This window comes from Macaca thibetana, chromosome 6, assembly GCF_024542745.1.
Source record: "Macaca thibetana thibetana isolate TM-01 chromosome 6, ASM2454274v1, whole genome shotgun sequence".
NCBI classification, from domain to species: Eukaryota; Metazoa; Chordata; class Mammalia; order Primates; family Cercopithecidae; genus Macaca; species Macaca thibetana.
Genome location: NC_065583.1, coordinates 44,215,368 through 44,237,191, shown reverse-complemented (window position 1 = coordinate 44,237,191; position 21,824 = coordinate 44,215,368). Strand labels below are relative to the sequence as shown.

General features: G+C 45.6%; 1 protein-coding gene across 1 annotated transcript in view; it reads right to left on the bottom strand.

The window, feature by feature from the left end:
* Positions 1–21,824, bottom strand: part of SPOCK1 (SPARC (osteonectin), cwcv and kazal like domains proteoglycan 1) — a 616,468-nt gene that overhangs the window by 498,005 nt on the left and 96,639 nt on the right. Inside the window, exons 2-3 of the mRNA XM_050795625.1 lie at positions 18,424–18,591; positions 17,622–17,807 (exon numbers count right to left, since the gene is read on the bottom strand). Of these exons, the coding sequence (XP_050651582.1) occupies positions 17,622–17,807 (186 nt within the window). The 5' untranslated portion in view covers positions 18,424–18,591. The remainder of the gene's footprint in view (positions 1–17,621; positions 17,808–18,423; positions 18,592–21,824) is intronic.

Genomic DNA, 21,824 nt, shown 5'->3' with positions numbered 1-21,824 from the left:
CTGGCTGTGTGAGGCTCTGCGGTTTATTTGGGTGACAGATTCTCCACATCATTCTCCCCCTTGCCCTCTTCCTCTGATACTTCTCCAAAAGGCATTTCACAATTCAGAGCAGATGCCTTCTCTCTGCAAGCCTCTCTGACCTCTCCACTGGGATCGCATGACCCTCCGAGGCTCCCCTGATGTCCTATGCTTCCCCTCACATCCACTTGTGTTATAACTATTTACCTGTTTATCCAAGTATAGTCTCAGCTCCTTAGAGCCAAGATTTAGTCTTGAATTTCACACCCCCGGCCTGGTACCATGCCTAGCACACAAGTATTCAGTAATTAAGACAATCTAGCATCTCTCAAACTCAAAATTTTACTAAATCAAAAATATGGGAAGAAAATGATTATCTGCTTCCCTTGTCCCATAAAACACAAACTGCGTTTCTTGCCTATGCATCAACATCTGTGTTATTTCTGCAGAAGCTCAACCATTCTGCTGGTCAGTCTTACATGCATTTCACATAAACACTAACTCTGTAGTGGGGAAGGGAATGGAGGGGAAAGATTTTAAAACTATAACAAGTATCTTAAAAGCTTACTCCAGAAGATTCCCTGGAGTGTCAAGGTCCCTTGTCGGATGACGAGTCATGGAGTAGCAATGTCAGCTACAGGTCTGTGTGAGCACCTCAAAGGATGGGGTCCTGCCAAGCTGCGGTAAGGGAGCAGACTATGGCTATGACACTACAGGTTTTCTTCTCTGTCTTCCATTCCCCCTAAAGTATACCAAAGAGCTCAGCAGGCCTTTGGACTTTTCAACTCAAGACTGGAAAGGAGAAAGATACACTTTAGCTTAGAATTGCTCAGGAGTTATACTGGCAGGAAGTTAATATTTAAAGGGAAACGGAACTTTCAGACTGGACCCAAAAGACTTTTTCTCCCATACTCCTACCTATGCCTAAGACATCTGACCTTTACCTGGCAAGTGACTGGCCAGGGCAGAGACAGTAACCCAGGCTGGACATCGGGAATAGAAATTGGAAGGATTTGGGGAGGGATACAGAATAAAGGGCAGGGGAGGGAAGGGGAAACTGCAGAAAATGCCCAAGGGAACTCTCTCTCTGCCAGCCATGGGATGGGCCACATGGTACATACACCACATAATGCTGGACTAAGACTTCACACCCATGAGCAGCAGCTGCAGAAATATCCAAATAAAGCAGAGGCATTTGTTCCCCATCTCCACTATCCTATGGACTTGATGTGAACTCACAGATGACTTGAACCAGAAGTAGAGACGTGATCAGACATCCTCCAAGAGGCTGGTGGGCTTGATCACTTTGTTATGGACCGTGTCCCCTTTCCCACCCCAAAGCAGAAATACTAGAATTATACAGGGAAAGAGAAAACGTTCTCCCAGCACAGCCTCAAATGTATATTGACCATCTAGAGAGGCTTCTAGATGCCGCAATACAGGAGCCAAGGCCTGGAACACAGGAGTTCACAATCCAGGTGTGCCTCAAACTGACCAAACAGGAACCAGGGTGAGGAACATGCTCCCCAGTACCCAGCCATGTGGCACTGGCTGTCACTGCTATAGAATTCAGGGGACTGGGTCATTAAAATTTGCCATGCAGCAGATGAAAAAGAAGCAAGCTGTGAACAAGGATCATCTTGTTGGAAATAACAGATACTACCCAAGATGTGCGCAGAAACAAGAATCAAGGGAGAATACCCAGCCCATCCATCTGGAGACTGTCAGTTCTCTTGGGGAAGAGCAATATTTTTATGCTGCATTTTCCTACTCCTCAGAGTAACAAAATCAAACGGGCTCTCTGATTCACAGTGCAGCCAATTTAATGTAACTCATAGGTAAATAAACAACATCTCCCAGTGGCCATTTATCTTGGCAAAAATAATAAAAATCATATAGTCTTTATTATACCTGATTAGATGTAATAATCTGTCAAACTTCCTTGAGATATAAAAAGTAATGTATTTAGGCCGGGCACGGTGACTCACACCCATAATCCCAGCACTTTGGAAGGCCGAGGCGGGCGGACCACCTGAGGTCAGGAGCTTGACACCAGACTGGCTAACGTGGTGAAACTCTGTCTCCACTAAAAATACAAAAATCAGGCAGGTGTAGTGGTGGGCACCTGTAATCCCAGCTACTCAGGAGGCTGGGACAAAAGAATCACTTGAACCTGGAAGGCGGACGCTTCAGTGAGCCAAGATCACGCCATTGCACTCCAGCCTGGACAACAAGAGCGAGACTCCATCTCAAAAATAAAAATAAAAGATAAAAAATAATGTATTTGTTCAGTTAGCCCTCCCTTCTCTTGGCTCTGGAAAAGTCAAAACGTCACAAACAAGAGGAGCCCTGTGTCCCAGATCCTAGGAGAGTACCTGGCACATGTATTTCTCAAATGAACAACAACCTTACCTTCATCCACCTGGACTATATCTCACATTAAAAAATAATTGTAAAAGGAGCAACTGTATCTCTAGGCCAGCATTTCTCAGCCTTGACCCTAGTGACAATTTATTTTGGGTTGGAGGGAGGCTGCCCTGTTCATTGTAGGCTGTTTAGCAGCACCCATGGTTTCTACTCACTGGATGCCAGTGGCACACTCTCCAACCAGTATGGCACCAAAAATGTCTCCAGACAGGGCCAAAAGTCTTCTAGGGGCAAAATCTCCTGGCTAGGAATCACTGCCCTAGGCCTGCAGAGAGGTCCCAAAGAGCTGATACAGACCGAGAGAACGGTTGTGTTTTCTGTCTCATTCATGATGTTGAGACAGCACCCGGGGAAACCCTTCTCCCTGCCTGCTCTCTGAGGTGAGTGCACCAGACACGCCTGCGGTGGGAGGAAAACCTGGGTAATGAAAATCAAGTAGATGTCTTGAACACAAATGAAGACTGAGATGCGGGCCCAAGCCTTGTCTGTATTCGACAGGAAAAACCACTTTACCACTGTGGTGGGAATGGACTTGGGTTTTAATGATCTCCTCTCACCCTCATCCACCACAAGGGCATTGAAACATCTATACATTGCACCAGGAACAGGGCATCCGTCAGCAGCAATTTCACTTAAAATCCAGCTTGGAGCATCTGCTCCTGCTCCTAATTAGGAACAAGGCTGGGATTCATTAATATCCCCACAACCAGTTCAAAGGGCTCTTCAGAGAATAGGCCCTGCAAAGCATTCCCAAGGCCAGGCACAAGCATGAGGAAGGGCAGCAGCTTCTGCTCCACAGTTCTGGGTGAGCTGTGGGCTCTCACACCTGTTTCCCTAACAAAACTCAAGTGGGATCAGAAAAACATTCCTCCCAATCGGGACTCTGATGATCATGCATCACCTTCCCTGTGCTGATTTAGTACTTGCACATAACCTGGCATGCCGTGTTTCCATCAAATTCTTCTTCTTTACCAAAATTCACTGACACCCACGATTGGAAACGTTGCAATAAAACACACATTCTACAGTTCCAGGGGTAGAATCAGTACCACATGATAACATACATCAACGCCCTTTAAAATACACGCGCCGGCACACCGAGCATTGCTACTTCTGGAAATATACCAAAAGGAAATCATTGTAAATGTGGAAAGACTCATATAACCAAAAATATTCATCACACAATTATTTAGAATAAGGAAAAAATAGAAACAATCAATTGCCTACCATCAGATACCTTAGTTTAGTATATTGTAGCATCTACACTCACTGGACTCAAAAACACCATTAAAATGTCATTTACAAAGAATAGCACCATACTAAAATGTTTATGTTGTGTTGTTACATGAAAAAAGACAGCACCAAATCATATAAGCAGCATGATATTAACCATGAAAATAAAAACTTACGTATTCAAAAGTCTACTTGAGGCAAATAGACCCTTCCTAAAAAGTGTTCAAGGTGAGTGCATTTTGGAGGGAAGTAATTTCACTTTTCTGTATCTTTTTTTTTTAATTTTTTATTATTATACTTTAAGTTCTAGGGTACATGTGCATAACGTGCAAGTTTGTTACATATGTATACTTGTGCCATGTTGCTGTGCTGCACCCATCAACTCGTCAGCACCCATCAACTCGTCATTTACATCAGGTATAACTTCCAATGCAATCCCTCCCCCCTCCCCCCTCCCCATGATAGGCCCCGGTGCGTGATGTTCCCCTTCCCGAGTCCAAGTGATCTCATTGTTCAGTTCCCACCTATGAGTGAGAACATGCGGTGTTTGGTTTTCTGTTCTTGTGATAGTTTGCTAAGAATGATGGTTTCCAGCTGCATCCATGTCCCTACAAAGGACACAAACTCATCCTTTTTTATGGCTGCATAGTATTCCATGGTGTATATGTGCCACATTTTCTTAATCCAGTCTGTCACTGATGGACATTTGGGTTGATTCCAAGTCTTTGCTATTGTGAATAGTTCTTTTTTAAAAATTATCTATTTCTTGAAATTGGGAAAAGAACACTGTAAAGTCAAAAGAATAATGGAAGACCCACCATTAGAGCATAAATATGTCCCCTCTATATTCTTTCTATACTAGGGTATCTTTGTCTCTAGCACTTAAAACCAATCATTGTATCTTTAACTGTGTTGCTTTTCTCCCTCAACTGGAACATAATTTTCATAAGGGTAGGCAAATGTCTGACACGTAGTTGATACATTTTTGCTGAATTGGATGTATGGGCTAGATTATAGGATTTCTCTTTTTAATTTCTCAATCAGCAAAACAAAAGATGCTGCTCCCAGTGAACCTCTACATATGAATGAAAGAGTAATTGCCACAACCACTTTGGAAAACTAGTTAACTGCATCTCTTTAAGTTAAACACTCACCTATCTTAATGGTGACCAGTGGATTCCCACACCTGGGTGTGTACCTGAGAAAAATGTGTACATGAGTTCACCAAAAGACATGCTTCAGAGAGCGCTATTATGTAATAAGCAAAAACTGGAAACTAACTGCCCCTCAACAATATATTGTTATATAACAATGTAACAAATATATTTCAACAAAATAAATTGTGGAATATTTATACAGCAATGAAAAATTAAAAAAACAAAAACAAAAAAAAGTATAACAAATTTAATGTTGGAAAAAAAAGAAGCTAGACATTTAAAAGTACATACTAATTCCATTTATACAAGTAAGAAAATGGTCAAAACACATCTATGGTGTTAAAAGTCAGTGACTGCTAGGGGCATGAAACGGTCTTCGAAGATGCTGGTAATATTCTGTCTCCTGATCTGGTTGTTTGGGTGTGTTCACTTTGAGAAACTGCATCAAGTGGGACATTTATAATGTGCACCTTTCGATCTCGGTACACTGTGCTCCAATAAAACACACTCCCTACCAATCCAGGGCTGCTAAGGGCAGGGTGTGTTCTCCATAATTCTCTCTCCATTCACTACAGCCCTCGACCAACAGCCCTGACAAGGCTAAATTCACCACACTTCGGCATGTATGCACACACAAGTTCTGTCTTATCTGAACTCTCCACCTTGATTGTACAGGCCCGCACCCTCAGGTTGGCCTGTTGGCAGTGTCTGCACTCATAAAATTAGGTAAAATGACAGAGGTTGCCCATGTATGCCAGGAAGAGCTGAGGCAAGCTGAAGTGACCTGAACACCAGACAGATTCAGAGACAGGGCCCTGGATCACAAGAAGGACAACGCCTCTGGAAGCCCCGCTTGCCAGAACGGCTCTGGGCCATTTGCAGAGCAGGCCCTTTTCTTTGCAGAAAAATTCGCAACAGGTTTCCCTGACTTCCAAGCACCTCTTTCTCTTCCCTTTGTCGCAAATAGAAAGCCTGCAGCCTGACCAGGGGACAGGAATCATGTTTGTTTCCCCTCTGCTACATCCAAAGTGCACAGCACAGTGCCCTGGTACATGGTAGTCTGGTCAATAAGTATCTTTGGTATGAATGCATGAATAAACAAAACCTACTGAATCAGTGCACCAGGATCTGGTTTCTAAAAAGGCCAATATCTAGGACCTGGATGGCCATGGAAAGAAACAAAATATTCCAAAAAACACATGAAAAGGTCTTTCTGATATAGGAATTTTTAAACCAACAATTCTGGCATGTAAAAATCTCACAATTTCTCTAAAAGTAAATACAGTATTATTTTATCTTTGCTATGGATAGCATTTGACTGTCTTATTCATTGGAAGTGATGCAGGCCTCATTCCAGGTGGCTGGACAAAGGCTCCAGACCAGGTCCAGAGTCATGACAAGGCTGGCTGACTCAGATGGGAAGTGAGGCCTTGGCCAGATGAAAGTGCTGATACCAGCCAACCATGTCCACAGAAGTCACAGGGAATCATCATGTCCAATAAGCATGAAAAGATCCAGAAATTCCCCATATTCCCCTAACAGTGGAACAATGGAAAGGCCCCCAAATAGTCACATAAGTCTGTCCAACAGATTTAACTATTTTCTTCCTCTTGGCAATATTTTTTTTATCAATTTTAGGTGCCATGAATTTACCATTAATTAAAGGAAATTCAAGAAGCTGGGGTAAAGAACATTTGAGAGTTTGTTCAGTAGGAATAGAATGACTTCAGAATGAGGAATACTGCCAAGTCTGGTTGACGCTCATAAATTTTCTAAACTTTGATGAGTCCTTTTTTTTTGGGCTGGGGGGCAGGGGAGTGGATGCCTTCTGATCTTTCGAAAAATAAAAAAACTGGCCAACCAAGAAAAGAATTGACTACACCAAAAAAAGAGTATCAGGTAATGTCACCATCCAGCCCCTGTGTCTCAGACTCCCTCTGTGGTTCCGACTATCAGTATCTGCATCTCAGTGCCCAAGAGTAAACATTCTTTATTACATCCACCATTCCTTGTTTGCTACATACCTTTAACACCACTTCAGTTTCAATACTATTTTCACTATAAACTAAAACCAATGTCAGAGTCAATTTCCTTCATTTCATCTGTCCAGAAAACACATCAGTTGTGGTAGAGAAGATATAAAGTCAGGCCAGAGTTAGCTAGAATCAGGCCTTTTGGAGACAAATATGCTGAGATGATCCCCTGGAATTCTGTCATGTAGAAGGTCCTACATCAATTCCACTGTGCTCATGTTTGCAAGCATCCCTGGGCCCTGGCAGCCAATCAAGACCCAAATGTTACTCCATTCCAGGAAAATCTCATGACAATAGTTGTTGCTAAGGCCTATGTAGAGTCACATATTGGAAAACAAGACCATTTTTTCTGATGTGAATGGTAGCCCTGTTGGCATAAGGGGAAAATACTGCACTCATATTAATCTATTGCAAGTCTTCAAAATAAAATGCTCATTTTGTCTAAAATGTTATTATTCATTGCGGCTAAATGGTGTTGGCTATTTGGGATGAATAACAATTCTCTAGGATTTTCCTAAAAATACAGTCTGAGAACTACCTATATCAGAATCACCTGGACTAGGCCGAGACCAGTGGCTCATGCCTGTAACCCCAGCACTTTGAGAAGCCAAGGCGGGCAGATCACTTGAGGTCAGGAGTTTGAGACCAGCCTGGCCAATGCGGCAAAACCCTGTCTCTACTAAAAATACAAAAATTAGCTGGGCATGGTGGTGCATGACTGTAGTCCCAGCTACTTGGGAGTCTGAGGCAGGAGAATCATTTGTACCCAGGCAGCAGAGGTTGCAGTGAGCTGAGATTGCGCCACTGCACTCCAGCCTGGGCGACAGAGCGAGACTCTGTCTCAAAAAAAAAGAATCACCTGGACTGCTTATTTAAAATGCAGGTTCCTGGGTGCCACCTTTGACCTGCTAAAGACTATGCTCTGGACTAGGAGGATGAAATCTGCATTTTAAATATACCCTGACAGTGATTTCTCAAGACTGTAAAGATATTAGTCTGAGAATGCCACTCTAACAGACCGCTCTGGGCATCTTTTCTCTTTGCCTTGGCCAGGCCTCTCAGATTTGAGTTAGAGTGTGACTCCATCTGCATGGCAGGACAGAACAAGTACAGCTGAAATAGAAAGTGGAGGCCTCTGCTCTCTGCATGTTTGTTTTCTCCATGTTTTATTTGTGCAAAGATTGCCTGGAACACCTGCAGTAACTTCTGCTTCCCTGTTCCAATCACAGGCGCCGACGGACTTTACATAAATGCCTACCCACCCACCACATAATTCCGCTGGGGAATGTTGACGGTGCCCTCTGGAGTGTGGTGTGTCCCAGATCACACAGGAAGGGTTTGGGAAGCATTACAAATCCTTGTATAATATGTCCTCCCTTCCTCCCTTTCCCCAGAGAAAAGTGTGTTTTTAAGGATCAAGTGAGAGGGTATACTTTCATAAAACCATGAGAAAAGCTACCCAATCAAGTTAACTTGGATCTTAGCAATACCCTTCTAAAGGAACCTCCAATAATTCACATCACCAGTCTGTGAATGCATCTTTCATCTTCCCCAAAAAGAAACCATTACCCTCATGTCTGTCATAGGAACGCTAGGCGGACTCAGACCCAAAGGCAAGAAGGTGCACATGCTATCCACACACTCCCCATATGGTGCTGAAGTAACCGCACGCGTGTCCATCTCTGCCGCTACGCTGATCCGTCAGTGGGGATGTCTTGCTTTTCATCTTTAACCTCAAAGCGACAGTGGAGGGGAGGAGGGGAAGGAGAAGCCCCATGTCTCATTTTTAAAATATAAACTCCATAGATCACCACTCTGTCCCAGAAACACTATGGTCCTCTTACTTCTAAACAGCAGTGGGAACTGTAGGAGCTCTAAAGCCCAGGACACTTGACCACACAGGGAAGGAGAAACTTCCAGACTACGGACACCAGAGGAGTAGGAAGGATTAAGTGGGGGACCAGGGTGATGGATGTTTATACAATAGAGATGGCTGCAGAAGATGGCATGTGAGGCACAAAGAGGGGAGGAAAAGAACAGGCCATTCTTCCAAGTACTTGGGCCATCTGTGAGCCTCACTTTTTGCAGTTGACTCATTCCCCTGCCCCCAAATGTGTGTTAAGTTGAAAACATGTGAAGTGTGCTTTAAAATACACTAGGAGAAAGCTTGCTACTTAAGGGAACCCTAGGGCCAAGGCATCTGATGAAAACACATCAAGGTCTTTCCCACCTCAAGGCCTTTGGACCCGCTCTTCCCATGGCCTCTCCTCGCCTGGTTCACTGCCATCCTCCTGCAGGGCTCAGCTTCAATGTCCTTCCCAGGGAAGCAGTCCCCAGCCAAAAAGGTTAATGGGTTCCTCTTCCCCTTTCCCATGACATATTCTGAGAGCATCGGTGCCTCTGCCTTGTAGCGCTTTTCTCAAAGGAACCTAAATGATTGTTTTGTGATTATTTGTCTACCACACTAGACCATAAACACCAGGAAGGTATAAACGTGTCTATCTTCTTCACCCAGCACCTAGCAGAGGCCTGGCACATAGCTGGCAGTGGAAGAATATTTGTGTGACAACAAATTACCCTACCTGCATTAACTGTTATCGCTGGGTTTCTCCTAAGCCACAACCAACCTGCTTGGGCTGTAGTGAATGACAGACCTTCTGATGACCTGTAATGATCTGGAATGCAAGAACTGGGTCTTTGGAGAGAAGGATCAAAGGTCTGGCTAATCCTACTAGTATTCTCCTTTGGTTGTAATGCCAAATCTGGAGCTTGGGGACAGCCTGAGTGCCAAGAAGCATGTGCTAGACCCTGCAAGAACTTCCCCAAGTATAGTGATGCCAATGTGATGCAAAATCAAGACCAAATTATGGGCACCAGATGTACAGAGGGTGCTGAGAACGCCGCAGTAATACACAGACTGGTTGGATCATTTGTCTCAAAATGGATTCCATCCCCTGGTGCCCATAAAGCCTGCCTGGGACCACTCTGGCAGGACAAGATGAGGTTTCTACCTCTCGAGACGAGCTGGAGGCAACTGGCTCAGAGCTTAATATTGAAGTGACACCAAGTAGTGCTTGGTTGCATAACAGAGCTCCTAGGGGCACCCTTCGCGTAACTCGGATTTCAGGCACAGTTGCGCACAAACCCCCTCCCAGATACTTCATGATGTGAGTTGCCAGTTTCGGGGAGGAGGTCCAGCAAGAATGTGAAATATGATAGCGAGATCTTCTGTGCCAGGAGCTACAACTGGAAAATAACAAAGAATGGGCCATATGGAACTTCACACAGCCTTCCAGACTGGCAAGAAATGGAGTGAAGACAGGCTCAGGATCATGGAACTAACTCCCCCAACATGTTTCTAAGAGACAGAAAGCAGTATCTAGAGCTGAGTGCCAACAACTCACACTCACAAGCCAGACAAGAAGTAAGCTCCCTTAAATTAAATGATTATAGATCATTATGAATTAAAATAGATACACCAGCCACTCAAAGATCACAAGCACCTACTTTGTGCCACGTGCTTACCCAGTCCTCCACCAGAGCCTCACAATGCAAGTATCACCATTCCAGTTTTACAGAAGAGGAAACTGATGCTCTAGCCAAAGACCTAAGCTTGATCTCAGGTTAAGAGTGGGCACTTACACCACAATATGACTCAGCCTCAAAGAGCTTTTCACGGAATCAGAGATTGTGCTGGAATTGCGAGGGAGGTTGCATTTCCCTGCTGGGTTCCCTCTGCCTCTCAACCGCACTGCATTTGTTAGTATCCATCATCATTGTCAATTACTAATAGAGTGAGACATACACATTCAAAGCTAGTATGACTCACTCTGCCATGACAGCCCTCTGTAGTGAACCCCTCCACTTGCCAGAGGTGTGGAAAGTTCTGGCCTGGGACAGTGCACTCAGCCATTCATTTATTCCAACACTCAATGAGCAGCTTTCTGAGTGGGGCTCTGTGGTAAAGGTGTGAGGACACCAAGCTATATACCATGGTGTATCTTAAAAGGCATTACAAAGGGGTGAGGTCCTGACTTAGAGATAGGAGTTGGACTAAAAAACACTTTTTCAATATGTGTGACCCTGAGAATTTCCACCTCTGAAAGACTATAAACAAATGTGCCTAGTATGCTCGTAAAAGCTTTCCTTCCTCAGGTTCATCCAAGAGGTTTGCTCAGGAGGCAATTCAAGTCAACAAAATGCTTACTGGCCACCTGCTGTGTGTGAGGCATGACAAGACTTAGGTTCTTCAGGAGGCATCCAACTAATAAATAAGCTAAAATGTAGATATATACAACTATAAATCGAGGAATATGGCATAACAGCGCTATAGGAGTTGTTGACATTAATAAAAAGAATAGCCTCCACTTGCTGAGTATATATGACTCCAGGCATTGTGCTAAGAGCTTCACCTGCATTAACCAATTTACTCTTCATGCTAAACCCATAAGCTTGGTCAACACAGTGGACATCTGTTGACGTCTGCCCAACAGGCATCCATTTCCCCTTGAGAAATTACCCTTCTACCATCCATCAACAGTGGGATCCAATGAAACCACCTCTGCCACTCTAGCCCTAGGCCCCAGCCCCGGGCATATAATCCAGTCTTGGACAATCAGCATACTCTACCAACTTAGCCAAAGTGATTGACAGAGGAATAGGTGCCTAACACTGGGAAATCTGACAAGTCTCAGTTCTGGGACTACTGTTGGCACTATTGAGAACATGAAAACTATGATGATGCAGATTTGCAGTTGCCATGAGCCACTACATGGAACCAAACAGCCTGAGCACAAAACCAACATAAGAGCAGGGAGACAGAATAAGACACACACAAACCCCTAGTCCTATGATGTAACTTGAGCCCCTGGATCCAGCCTTAAATAAACCACAGCTTATTAGAATTTTTAGTTATACAAGTGAATATGTTTTCTCTTCCATTTAAGCCAGCTTGGACCACATTTCAACCACTTGCAATCTAGAGTTTCACCAAAGGAATATTATCATCACTTCTTAACAAATGAGGAGTCAGAGGCTCAGAGATGATAAATAATCTGAGATTGTTTTAAGTTAAATGAACTGTGTAAGTTTTTTATAGGGGGAGGGCACAATGAGAGTGTGCATGTAGACCAGAAACCTGCAAGAGTGCCAGCCTGCTCAGTTGCTTGGAGCATATCTTTTCTCTCCATCCACCAATGCAGGGTGGAGAGAGGCAAGTAGCCTTGCTGTGGCCCCTTCCCTTCGTGGTGAGTTTATTTCTTGTTTACCTCTACACAGACGGTGTAGCCCTTTGGAATTCCAGCTTTATCCAGAGGTCTATTAAACTCTTCACACCAGGCACTGTCTTACTCCTTGACGGTTCATTAAAATGGTGCATCTCACCATTGGTGGCATCTCACACTGAATGAAACATGATGGACAAATACTTGTAACCTTAAGTGAATTACATAATCTCTTAGAGGAAATTTATTTTGTTTGTAACTATCTCACCTGGAGAGATAAGATCAAGTGTAAGTCTGGGTCTTCTGAATTTTCCAAGGAACACAGGCAGTCACCTCACCACAGAAAGGTAAAATGAGTCATCCCGAATGTTCTTGTGTTTAGATATTTTGTTTGGTTTGAAACACATTATATTGAGTCAATCAATAAGAAATTATGACACATTATTTAATTACTAACATTATTTTGTCTCCTCAAGTAACAAAGTGATTGAGTGAATGATGAGGTCCCACTCCTCTAGGCAAGTACTATGGGTTCATTATCCATTTGGAGCCACTTCTTAGTTTTGAAACTGGCCTCATCAGAACATAGGAGAGCACTTATCCTCCCAGTGATACAGTCCTGCTGAAGTATCACGGAGAGGCCTGGGAAGGCCAACTGGGGCAAGGAGTTCTGCCATCTAAAAAGACTTAGCTTTTCTCTGGCAAGGGCACACTGAAGGTAAGGACAGAGAAGACATCAAGACTCTTAGGCCTATCAACTTTTAAACTGTCCCTTTATAATGATCCCTGTGAAATAATTATTTCTATCAATGGTCAGCTAGTACAGGGGATTTAAGATAGTGGGTTCATTAAAGACAGTCAGGATCACAAACTCATTTAAGTCTCCTTGAACCTGTTTAATCAAAATGATTTTCTGCTACTCTCGATTACGGGCTGAGTTTCCGTGGTGACAGATTAATGACTGATCCACTAAGCCATACCACCTCTTCTGTCACCAGTCCCACTGACTGAGCCAGCCACTGTTTTATCAATAGGCTCCACTTGCCCTTGAAACTCATTATAGCTGATATATTAAGATCAAATGAGCAGATCAGATGCTTGCTGCCACCCCAGCTCTGCTACAAAGACCACCAAATCCCACAAAGCATGTGCCAGAAGGAAAAAGAACAGAAGTTGGTCCTTGTGCTCTTCTTAGAATTACACACTCAGGTCACTCCACAGTAAGATAAATGCCAGCCAAGGCAACACTTCTGATTCTTCAGGCCCGCTAAAGGTAATTATCCTAAAGTTAAATGTCAGGGTTTCATGTGTGCAAAAGAAAGAAAATGTCATGTTTGGTGTAAGCAACAATATTATTTTAATCAAATCAGCAGCTCATTATTAGGAGAAGATAAGCTCTGACATGACCCCAACAGTACATTGCGTCCACCTGACTTCCCATCCCACTTTGTCTTAACCTAAGGTTATTCATGGATTGCCCTCATTCATAAAGCAGGAAAAACTTGTAATGTGCTATCCGTGGAGGCTTGCACCCCAAATCCACTCAACTCCTGATTGGCTGTGGTACAGAGAGAGCCTAGAGTCAGATGGCATGGTTCCAGCCCCAGCTCCTCCACATCTCAGCTCTAATTTTGATCAAGAGACTTAACCTCCCAGAAAATAGGAGATGATAATAAGAGTACTTCTCTCATAGGACTGTTATGAATATTAAATGAGATAATATATGGAAAGTACCTTAAACAGTGTCTGGCACACTCGGTCCTCCATAAATGTTAGCTATTACCTATTTCTGCAACGTTTTAATCTTTCAGTTACAACCAGACTGTATTATGTTTCTAGAAAAAAAAAATTTTTTTAAGAAAACAGAATAAGAAGTCTATGACAGCATACCACACATTGAAGAATTTCCTCTAGCAGGCAAGAGGTTACATGAAAGAAGACATTACATGTATTTATCTTGTTCACTCCTATAACCCAATGCCTAGCCAATGGTAGATAAATATTTGTTGGAATGCATGAATGTACAAATGAACAGAGGAAAATTTCCTTACAGTAATGGTCATGGAAAGCCAAAGCCAAATCAGATTCAGAAAAATTAGGAGAATGGTTGTGGCATCTTGATTCCTCAACCTCAAGCCATGAAGGAGTTAAATGCATGTCGGCTAAAAATGGAAAATTATTGAACAACTTAATACAAACATCTGCTTCTTCATCGCCTCCTTAACATTGTGTACAAAAGTCCGGGCCTCCGCCTGGCCAAAACTTCCCAATAGCTCGTGTTTATAAAAGAAGAATGACGAAACTAACAGACCACAAATACGTTTAGGGGCAATCATCTGAATGTTGTTCTATTTGTCCTGGATCTGTAACTCCAGGGAATAAACCATGGAGTTGTTCTGAAGACTTTACTTCTAAAAATAAGGGGATAATAAGTATTTATATATCTAGAGCAATAGGACAGTTTTCAAGATAAGTAGAGGTTGCCAGGTCACCTCTGGCAATGTCACAGCACACCCAACAGGGAGATGGAACACACACCCCACTGTCATATTCATTTCAAAGTTGACCGTGTAACAACAACCAAGGGTTACAATCAACTCTCTAACAACGGCCCTTAGTTTTCCATTTCCAAGGTTCAAAAATCACATCTGAATCTCTCTCCCCCAAGTCCAAAAAACAGACAAGTCAGGAGGAAGGCCACAAGTTCTCTTTCACAATGAGTTCCAAAAATTGACAGGCATCGTAACAATAATTGTGGGACACAGCCTTTCAAAGTTATCAGTAGCTTCAACAAAACAACCAAAGAAATAGCAAAGAAGCTGGGGCTTTGTTGACCTCAAGCAAGGCTTGGCTCAATGAAAATGATTAGGCTGGCTGAGCAACTGCAAGACTAGCTCAGGCTTTATCAATTGCCCACTGAATAGTAGGTTTCTATAGAAAGCAAATTCTTACCCCATGTTCCCAGGCTCAGGCTTTGTGATTATTCCAGGGACTTGCCCTAAAAGTGTGTCTGGTCTGAGTTCTACAACACTTTAGAGGTTAATGACATTAAACTATGTCTGAGCCACTGTTAGTGTCAGGTGACTCCATACAGCATTTAAAATGGGTGATTGTTGAAGATGTTTGGGATATTTTTTGAACATTTTTAGATGTTTTAATGGCATGCTGGATTAAATTATCATTTTTTTAATATATGCTGCTAAAAATATTAGTGTAATGTCTAAAACTGCTCCAAAAACAAACAAACAAAAAAAATAGTGTACTGGGACATAAAAGCTTTTCTTTTTGTTATGTCTTGGACATTTTTACACTATCTAAAGGCAGTATTTCCTAAACATCATAATAATAACCTAGTATGTTTGCTTAAAATATGGATTCCCTGCACTCACCGCAGAAAGGTAAAGTCAGATTCTCCAGGGGAGGACCGTGGATGCTATAATTTAACAAGCACTTCAGGTGAGCTTCATCCTCAGTCAGGTTTGGAAACACACTGATTGAAAGATCTAAAAATGTCACCACCATCCATAAGAAAGATGGGAAATGAAGAGAAGCCCAATTTTTAAAAAATTAAAGCTAAGCAGGAATTCAGAATATGATGCTTATGATACACTGAGACTAGAAAATCTTGAACAGGCATGAAAGCATGGTAAACCTTTCCATAATCCAAAGATCCAACAAGCACAAGTGTTTTCAACCCAGTCCAGCTGCCAGGAGCACCAAGGCATCTACAGAGGTGGCCCTGCACTTCTAATCCTGGCTCAATTCTTCCACCTCTAGCAAAGTCAAGCAACTGCCCTACTCCTCAACTCTACCTAAAACATAACCATAGAAAAGTAAAAGCAAAACAAAACAAAAAGCAAAATTATCTCTGCCCCAGGTGAATTCTTCATGGTTTGGGCATCTTTTTCACCCACAGGCAAAGGTAATCAATGCAGGATTCTCAGATCTGAGCAGTTAAAGGAGTAGGTCAGGAACAGGGCAATGAACAGGAGGAATCTCACTGGTGTAGGGGAGGAAAGTGGGGGGCATATCTACTGCAAAAGTAAGACCCTAACAGTTATTATGTATCAATTAAAAATTTTAATGAAATTACAATTTTGATTAAAAGCCCCCAAAAACTGTGGTTATTCGTTGAAAGTGTTTGAAATCCCCTTTCCAAGAGAAGCAGTCCAATATCAACTAGAAAGAGGAAGAGGAGGAACAGAGAGGACAGTGATAAGCCCCCACACGAAGCTATGAGTGCATCTCCTCTGGATAGGGATCTGGAGAGGGTGCTCTTTAGAAAGTGTATGGAAACATCTGCGATTCATTCCGTTTCTCAAATCCCCCATCGCTGCAAGGCCTGCAGATACTGAGAGCAGAGCTTAGAGGAGTCCAGTGGAGGAAGTTGACCCCCATACATATTCCACCTCAAAGAGTCTGTAAACCATGCCCCATGACATTAACAAGGGGGTCTGTGGTATAGGTCAAATTATCATTTTTTAAAAATACATGCTGCTAAAAATATTAATTTAACACCAAAACTGATCAGAAACAAAAAGAAACAGTGCATTTGAACATTAAAGCTTTTCCCTTTTTTACTGTTATGCCTTGGGCACTTTTACAATATTTAAGTCTTCTCAGAAACAGGAATTCCTAATGTTAAGTGCCATAAAATATGGTACTTCCAAGTCCCCTAGAAGGGGAAGGCCCTGGCCAGCTGGGGCAGTCCTTGAAGAAGCTGGCAGAGGCGCCCACAGAACAGAGGAGATGCCATCTGCTGGAAAGACTGCACCAGATGCCTCTTGCCGCACATCCCTGGGGCACACCTGGGGAGTGGCAGCCAGCCTTGGGGCAGAAACAGGCCGCAAGTGTGCTTCTGGGTGTCCGAGAGTAACTTTCTCCACTCCCAGGGCTCCCTTGAAAGAGCAATGCGCTGCCACCCAGGGTCCCTTTCAGGGCAGGGGACCAACTGCACAGGCTAGCTGTTCCTATTTCAAGACTCCGAGGGTCAAACCACTCCACCTTCCCTGTATTTTATCAAGCCCATTGCCATGACCGCCCCCCCCCCCACACACACACACAGACATGCAACCCCTGACTCCCCCATAAATAGCTGGGACCACTCCCAGACCCAACCTCTCCAGCAGGGATTCTCCTGACACACCCTAGAGATGGTCCACGCCACCGCTGCCCTGGGGAGGTCTTCTCGGAAGCTAGGCAAAGTCTACCATCACGGTTAGAAGTCGGAACCTCAGAGAACCTCTTTCTCCACAGCTGCTGGTGATCTGTGCAGTATTTTAGTGCAGTCACTTCCCGCAGCCCTACAAATGCACACACCTGGCCCACAGGTAACAGGTAAGCGCATGGAGCCTTCGAAGTTCTCTTTAAAGTTCCTTTCAGGCAAGACCGTGCCCAGGAAGCAGGGACCAACCAGCCCCCACGGGAGATGCCCACCTGCCCCCCCCCACACACACACACACCAACCCCGTTTCAGGGGTCCCCTCCGAGAGGCTCCGCGCCCCCCAGGGCCGGGTAGCGCAGGTACTCACGTCTCGAAAGCGGTTCCAGTACTTGTCCCGGTCGTACTGGGAGACGGTGCTCAGCCACTGGTCATTGTCTAGGAAATTGCCGTGGTTGGGGCCCGCGCCTCCGGCGAGCGCGTCCAGGTGCCGGCTCTCGACTTGGAGGAAGCACCACGCCGCGGCGGCCGCCGCCAGCACCGCGATTGCCGGCATCTGCGGGGCAGGGCGCGCGGGGCGGTGAGCGGGGAGGGCGGGCGGCCGCGAGCCCCAGGTACCCAGGCGTCCCAGCGCCCCAGCCCGGAGGAGGGGACCCCGCAGCGGGGACGGGCTGCGCTCGCGCACCTGGGACGCCTGTCGCGCCTCTAGACCCAGGGACCCCTCTCACGAATGGGGGACTAAGCTACGAACGAGGAGGCTGCGTCACGAATCCGAGGCTGCCGTCCAACTACAGGGGAACCCTCTCGCCTATTCTCCGAGTGTCCCACAGATGCCGCCTTCCTATCAGGGGCTTGGTACCCCTCCCCAGAAGCGGGGAGCCCGGGTCCGCAAGCCACACTCCCACAGACGGTGCACACAGCTTTGGGGCAGGGGAAGGAAGAACAGGGCTCCAGCAGCACCCGAGCTCCGGCAAGCGGGGTGGGGACTGCCAGCAGCTGGGGGGTTCCCGACCACAGCTAAGGGAAAGGTCTCCCTCGCGCGCCCTGCGGTCTCGGGGGTAAGAAGGGCACACGGAGGTAACCCCAGGCCCTGACCCTGCCAGCCCCCTAGGCGGCCGCGGAAAGGTCCCAACTACTCCAAGTTGGGGCGCGGGGTTCCGCTGGGCACGTACCTTGGGGCCGGCCCGGGTCCCCGCGTCCGAGTTGCTCGAGCTCCCGCGGCACGGTCGCCCGGAAGGCTGATCGCGGGCTCGCGTCCCTGCGCTCCTGCCACCCGCCGCCGCCGCGCGTCTGGCCGCTTTGTGAGCCCGCAGCGCTGTGCTCCGCTCGCTCGCTGGCTCGGGCGCGGCGTCCGCGGGCGGAGGAGGCCGAGCGCGCGAGCCAAGGCTCTGGCGCCCCCTGGCGGCCGCGCGCTGCCTGCCCGACAGCCCGGCCGCCTCAGCCCGTAACGTGGTCATTCACATCCTAATGCAGGGCTGAAATCAGCTTTCAGGCCCAGGCTGGTGCGAGACAGAAGAGGAGACTGAGGATATGAGGCCAAGACGCAGGCCAGCATGGAGGCATTCTCAAAAGGAAGGCCATCGGGTTATCTAGATCAAAATCACCTGGGTGGAGAGAGAAGCGAGCGTCTTAAAAATGAAGATTCCTGCCCCGCTGGCCTCACTTGCTGAGTCAGCATGCCTTAGGAAAGCCTCCAAGTCTGCACTTTTAATGAGCTCCCCAGGCGTTTTTTATGCACAGCAAAGTTTGAGAACCACTGTCCTGCCATTCCCTGGATAAGTGAATATCTGCACTGCCCATCCCAAGTCATGCACCCACCTGCATCTCTGCACTCCCGTGCCCTATGCCATGCTTACCACCGTCCTGCCCCTTGAGAACCGGCCCCAGCACTAATATGTTGGGTTCCCCTAGGCGGGAGGGAGGGGAGAGAGGAAAAACAGATCAGGCTACAGGGACAGAACACTGAGAAGTGGGAAGCTGGTCCTGCCACATCCCCCACCCCCTTTCCAAATACCCAGCAATGTTTGGTGAAATAGGGCTGGAAGGGACTTAATGCCTTCCCCTGCCTGTATACAGGTGACACTGGCCTGTAACCTTTCTCTGTACGACTATACCCCATTCCCCAGACACCTGAGCGCTCTTTCAAAACAAGTCTGACCATCCCATCACCCTTCTCCCCTCAACACAAAATTCTTCACAATGCTTTCCTGATAAAGACCAATATCCTGGCCTGAGCCCACAGGCCCTGCACGTCTGGACCCTCCCTCTCACCCCACTCTCTCCTCCTTCTCAGACCTTCTGGACGGGCTGGCCCTGACCCCAGTGGAAATGGCCTCCCTCCACTCCTGGGTATTCACTTCTGCCTGGGCTTCTGTCCACACCCAGTCCCAGCACAAGTCTCATTAATTCTGCTCTCTGCTTATTCATCCTCACTTCTTCAGAGAGACTCTTGCTACGCCTGTGGGCCAGGCCAGCACCCACAGTGACGCTGTCTTTGAGAACACTGTGCTTCTCTGGCTGTAAGCTCAATTGATATAACTTACTCTGTCTGCCTCCCCACCTGGCTAGAGCTCCTGAGGGCAGAGGCTATGTTTGTCTTGTTCACCACTTCTCCCAGTGCCCAGAGTACAAGCTCTTGACACACTGTTAATGCTCAGAAAATATTTGACAAATGAATGAATGATTTAATGAATGAATGCCACCCAACCATGTCTGGAACAACAACATGTCGCAGCCAGCATGCCAACAATAGTGTATGGTGTGGTCAATAATAAGTTGTGCTACAAATAATTTGGTTACATGTAATAGTCGAATGTGTGGAAGTCAGCAGATCTGTGGTTTTCCCAACATTACTCTGACTGATTTGCATTCCTAGAAACTTTCTCAAAAGGGAGAAAAAGGAGTGGAGTCACAGCTACTATGTTGGGGACTGCACATCATCCACGGTTTATTTTATCATGGAATGCTGTGGGTGGGTGCATCAGAGTGGGAGAGAGGTTTAGAAATGATGAAGAGACTGTTTCTTATGTTCGTAGAAACCCAAGTAAGCAGCACTTCCCCATTTATCTGCCCAGTGTGATAGCAAAATCTCTCCAAGGAGTTGTCCCTAAATGTCACTTTTGCCTCCTCACCTCCAACTCATTCTTCAACCCACTCCAATCTGCCTTTCATCCTCACTAACTGAAATGACTTGTCACCATCAGCAGCCTCCTCCAAGTCACCAGACCCAGTGGGTACCCTCGATCCTCACCAGTGTGGCCTCTGAGCAGTCTCTTTTGGCTCCCGTGGCTCTAACCCTCCTGGCTTTCCTGCTTCCTCCCCCGTCATTCCTGCTGATATTCCAGGGTTTCTTGGGGCTCAGACCTATCCCTCTTCTCTTTCCCCCAAAACCCTTTCCCCAGGTCCCAAGTCCATTCGTATGCTGAGATCCTCCAGGTACGCTTCCAGCCCGGAAATTCCAATGACTTCCAACTGCACCTCCAGCTTCATACTTTACATCTCCTCAATGCCCCATGGGCACGTCAGACCTGTGACCAGGCCAAAACAGAAGTCTGGATGTCCTCCATGCATCTGTGTTTTCCGTTCATCCCTGTTACAGTGAATGTATCCTCATCCACATGACTGCTTAAGTCAGAACCCCGCAAGCCATCTCCAGTTCATCCATCTCCTCACCCCTCACCTCCCATCCATCAGCAAGGGGGGTCCATTCCACTTTCGAACATCCCCTGGAGCCACCCACTTCACCCAACTTCCACAGACACTCCCAAGTCCACAAGACCATCACTTCTCACCCGGAGAACTGTGGTGCTTCTTGGCTGGTTTCCTTGATTCTTTCCTTTCCCTTGCAACCCATCATCCACTCAGGTCAGAGCAATCTTTTTAAGAGAGCCTTCTCTTTTTAAAATTTTTGTGCGTACATAGTAGGTGTTTGTATTTATGGGGTATGGGGTACAGGAGATGTTTGATACAGGCATGCAATGCATAACAATCACAGCACGTAGAATTGGGTATCCATCCCCTCAAGCATTTATCCTTTGTGTTACAAGCCATCCGATTACATTCTGTTAGTTATTTTTAAATGTACAATTAACTTATTGACTATAGTCACCCTGTTGTGCTATCACATACTATGTCTTATTCATTCTTTCTATTTTTTTGGACCCATTAACCATCCCTGCCTTCCCCGCAACCCTCCACTACCCTTCCCAGCTTCTGGTAACCATCCTTCTACTCTCTATGTCCATAAGTTCAATTATTTTGATTTTTAGATCCCACAAATAAATGAGAACATGTGACATTTGTCTTTCCATGCCTGGCTTATTTCACTTGACATAATGATATCCAGTTCCATCCATGTTGTTGCAAATGACAGGATCTCATTCTTTTTATGACTGAATAGTACTCCATTGTATATATGTAGCAATCTTTTTAAAATAGAAATCACTCCCTTGCATAAAACCTTTCAATAGCTTGCCATGACAGTAAAACAAAAATTCACATTCCCTCCCATTACTCATAAAACTTTGCACCATCTGGTCCCTTACCTCTGCCCTTCATTCCCTAGATTCTAGCC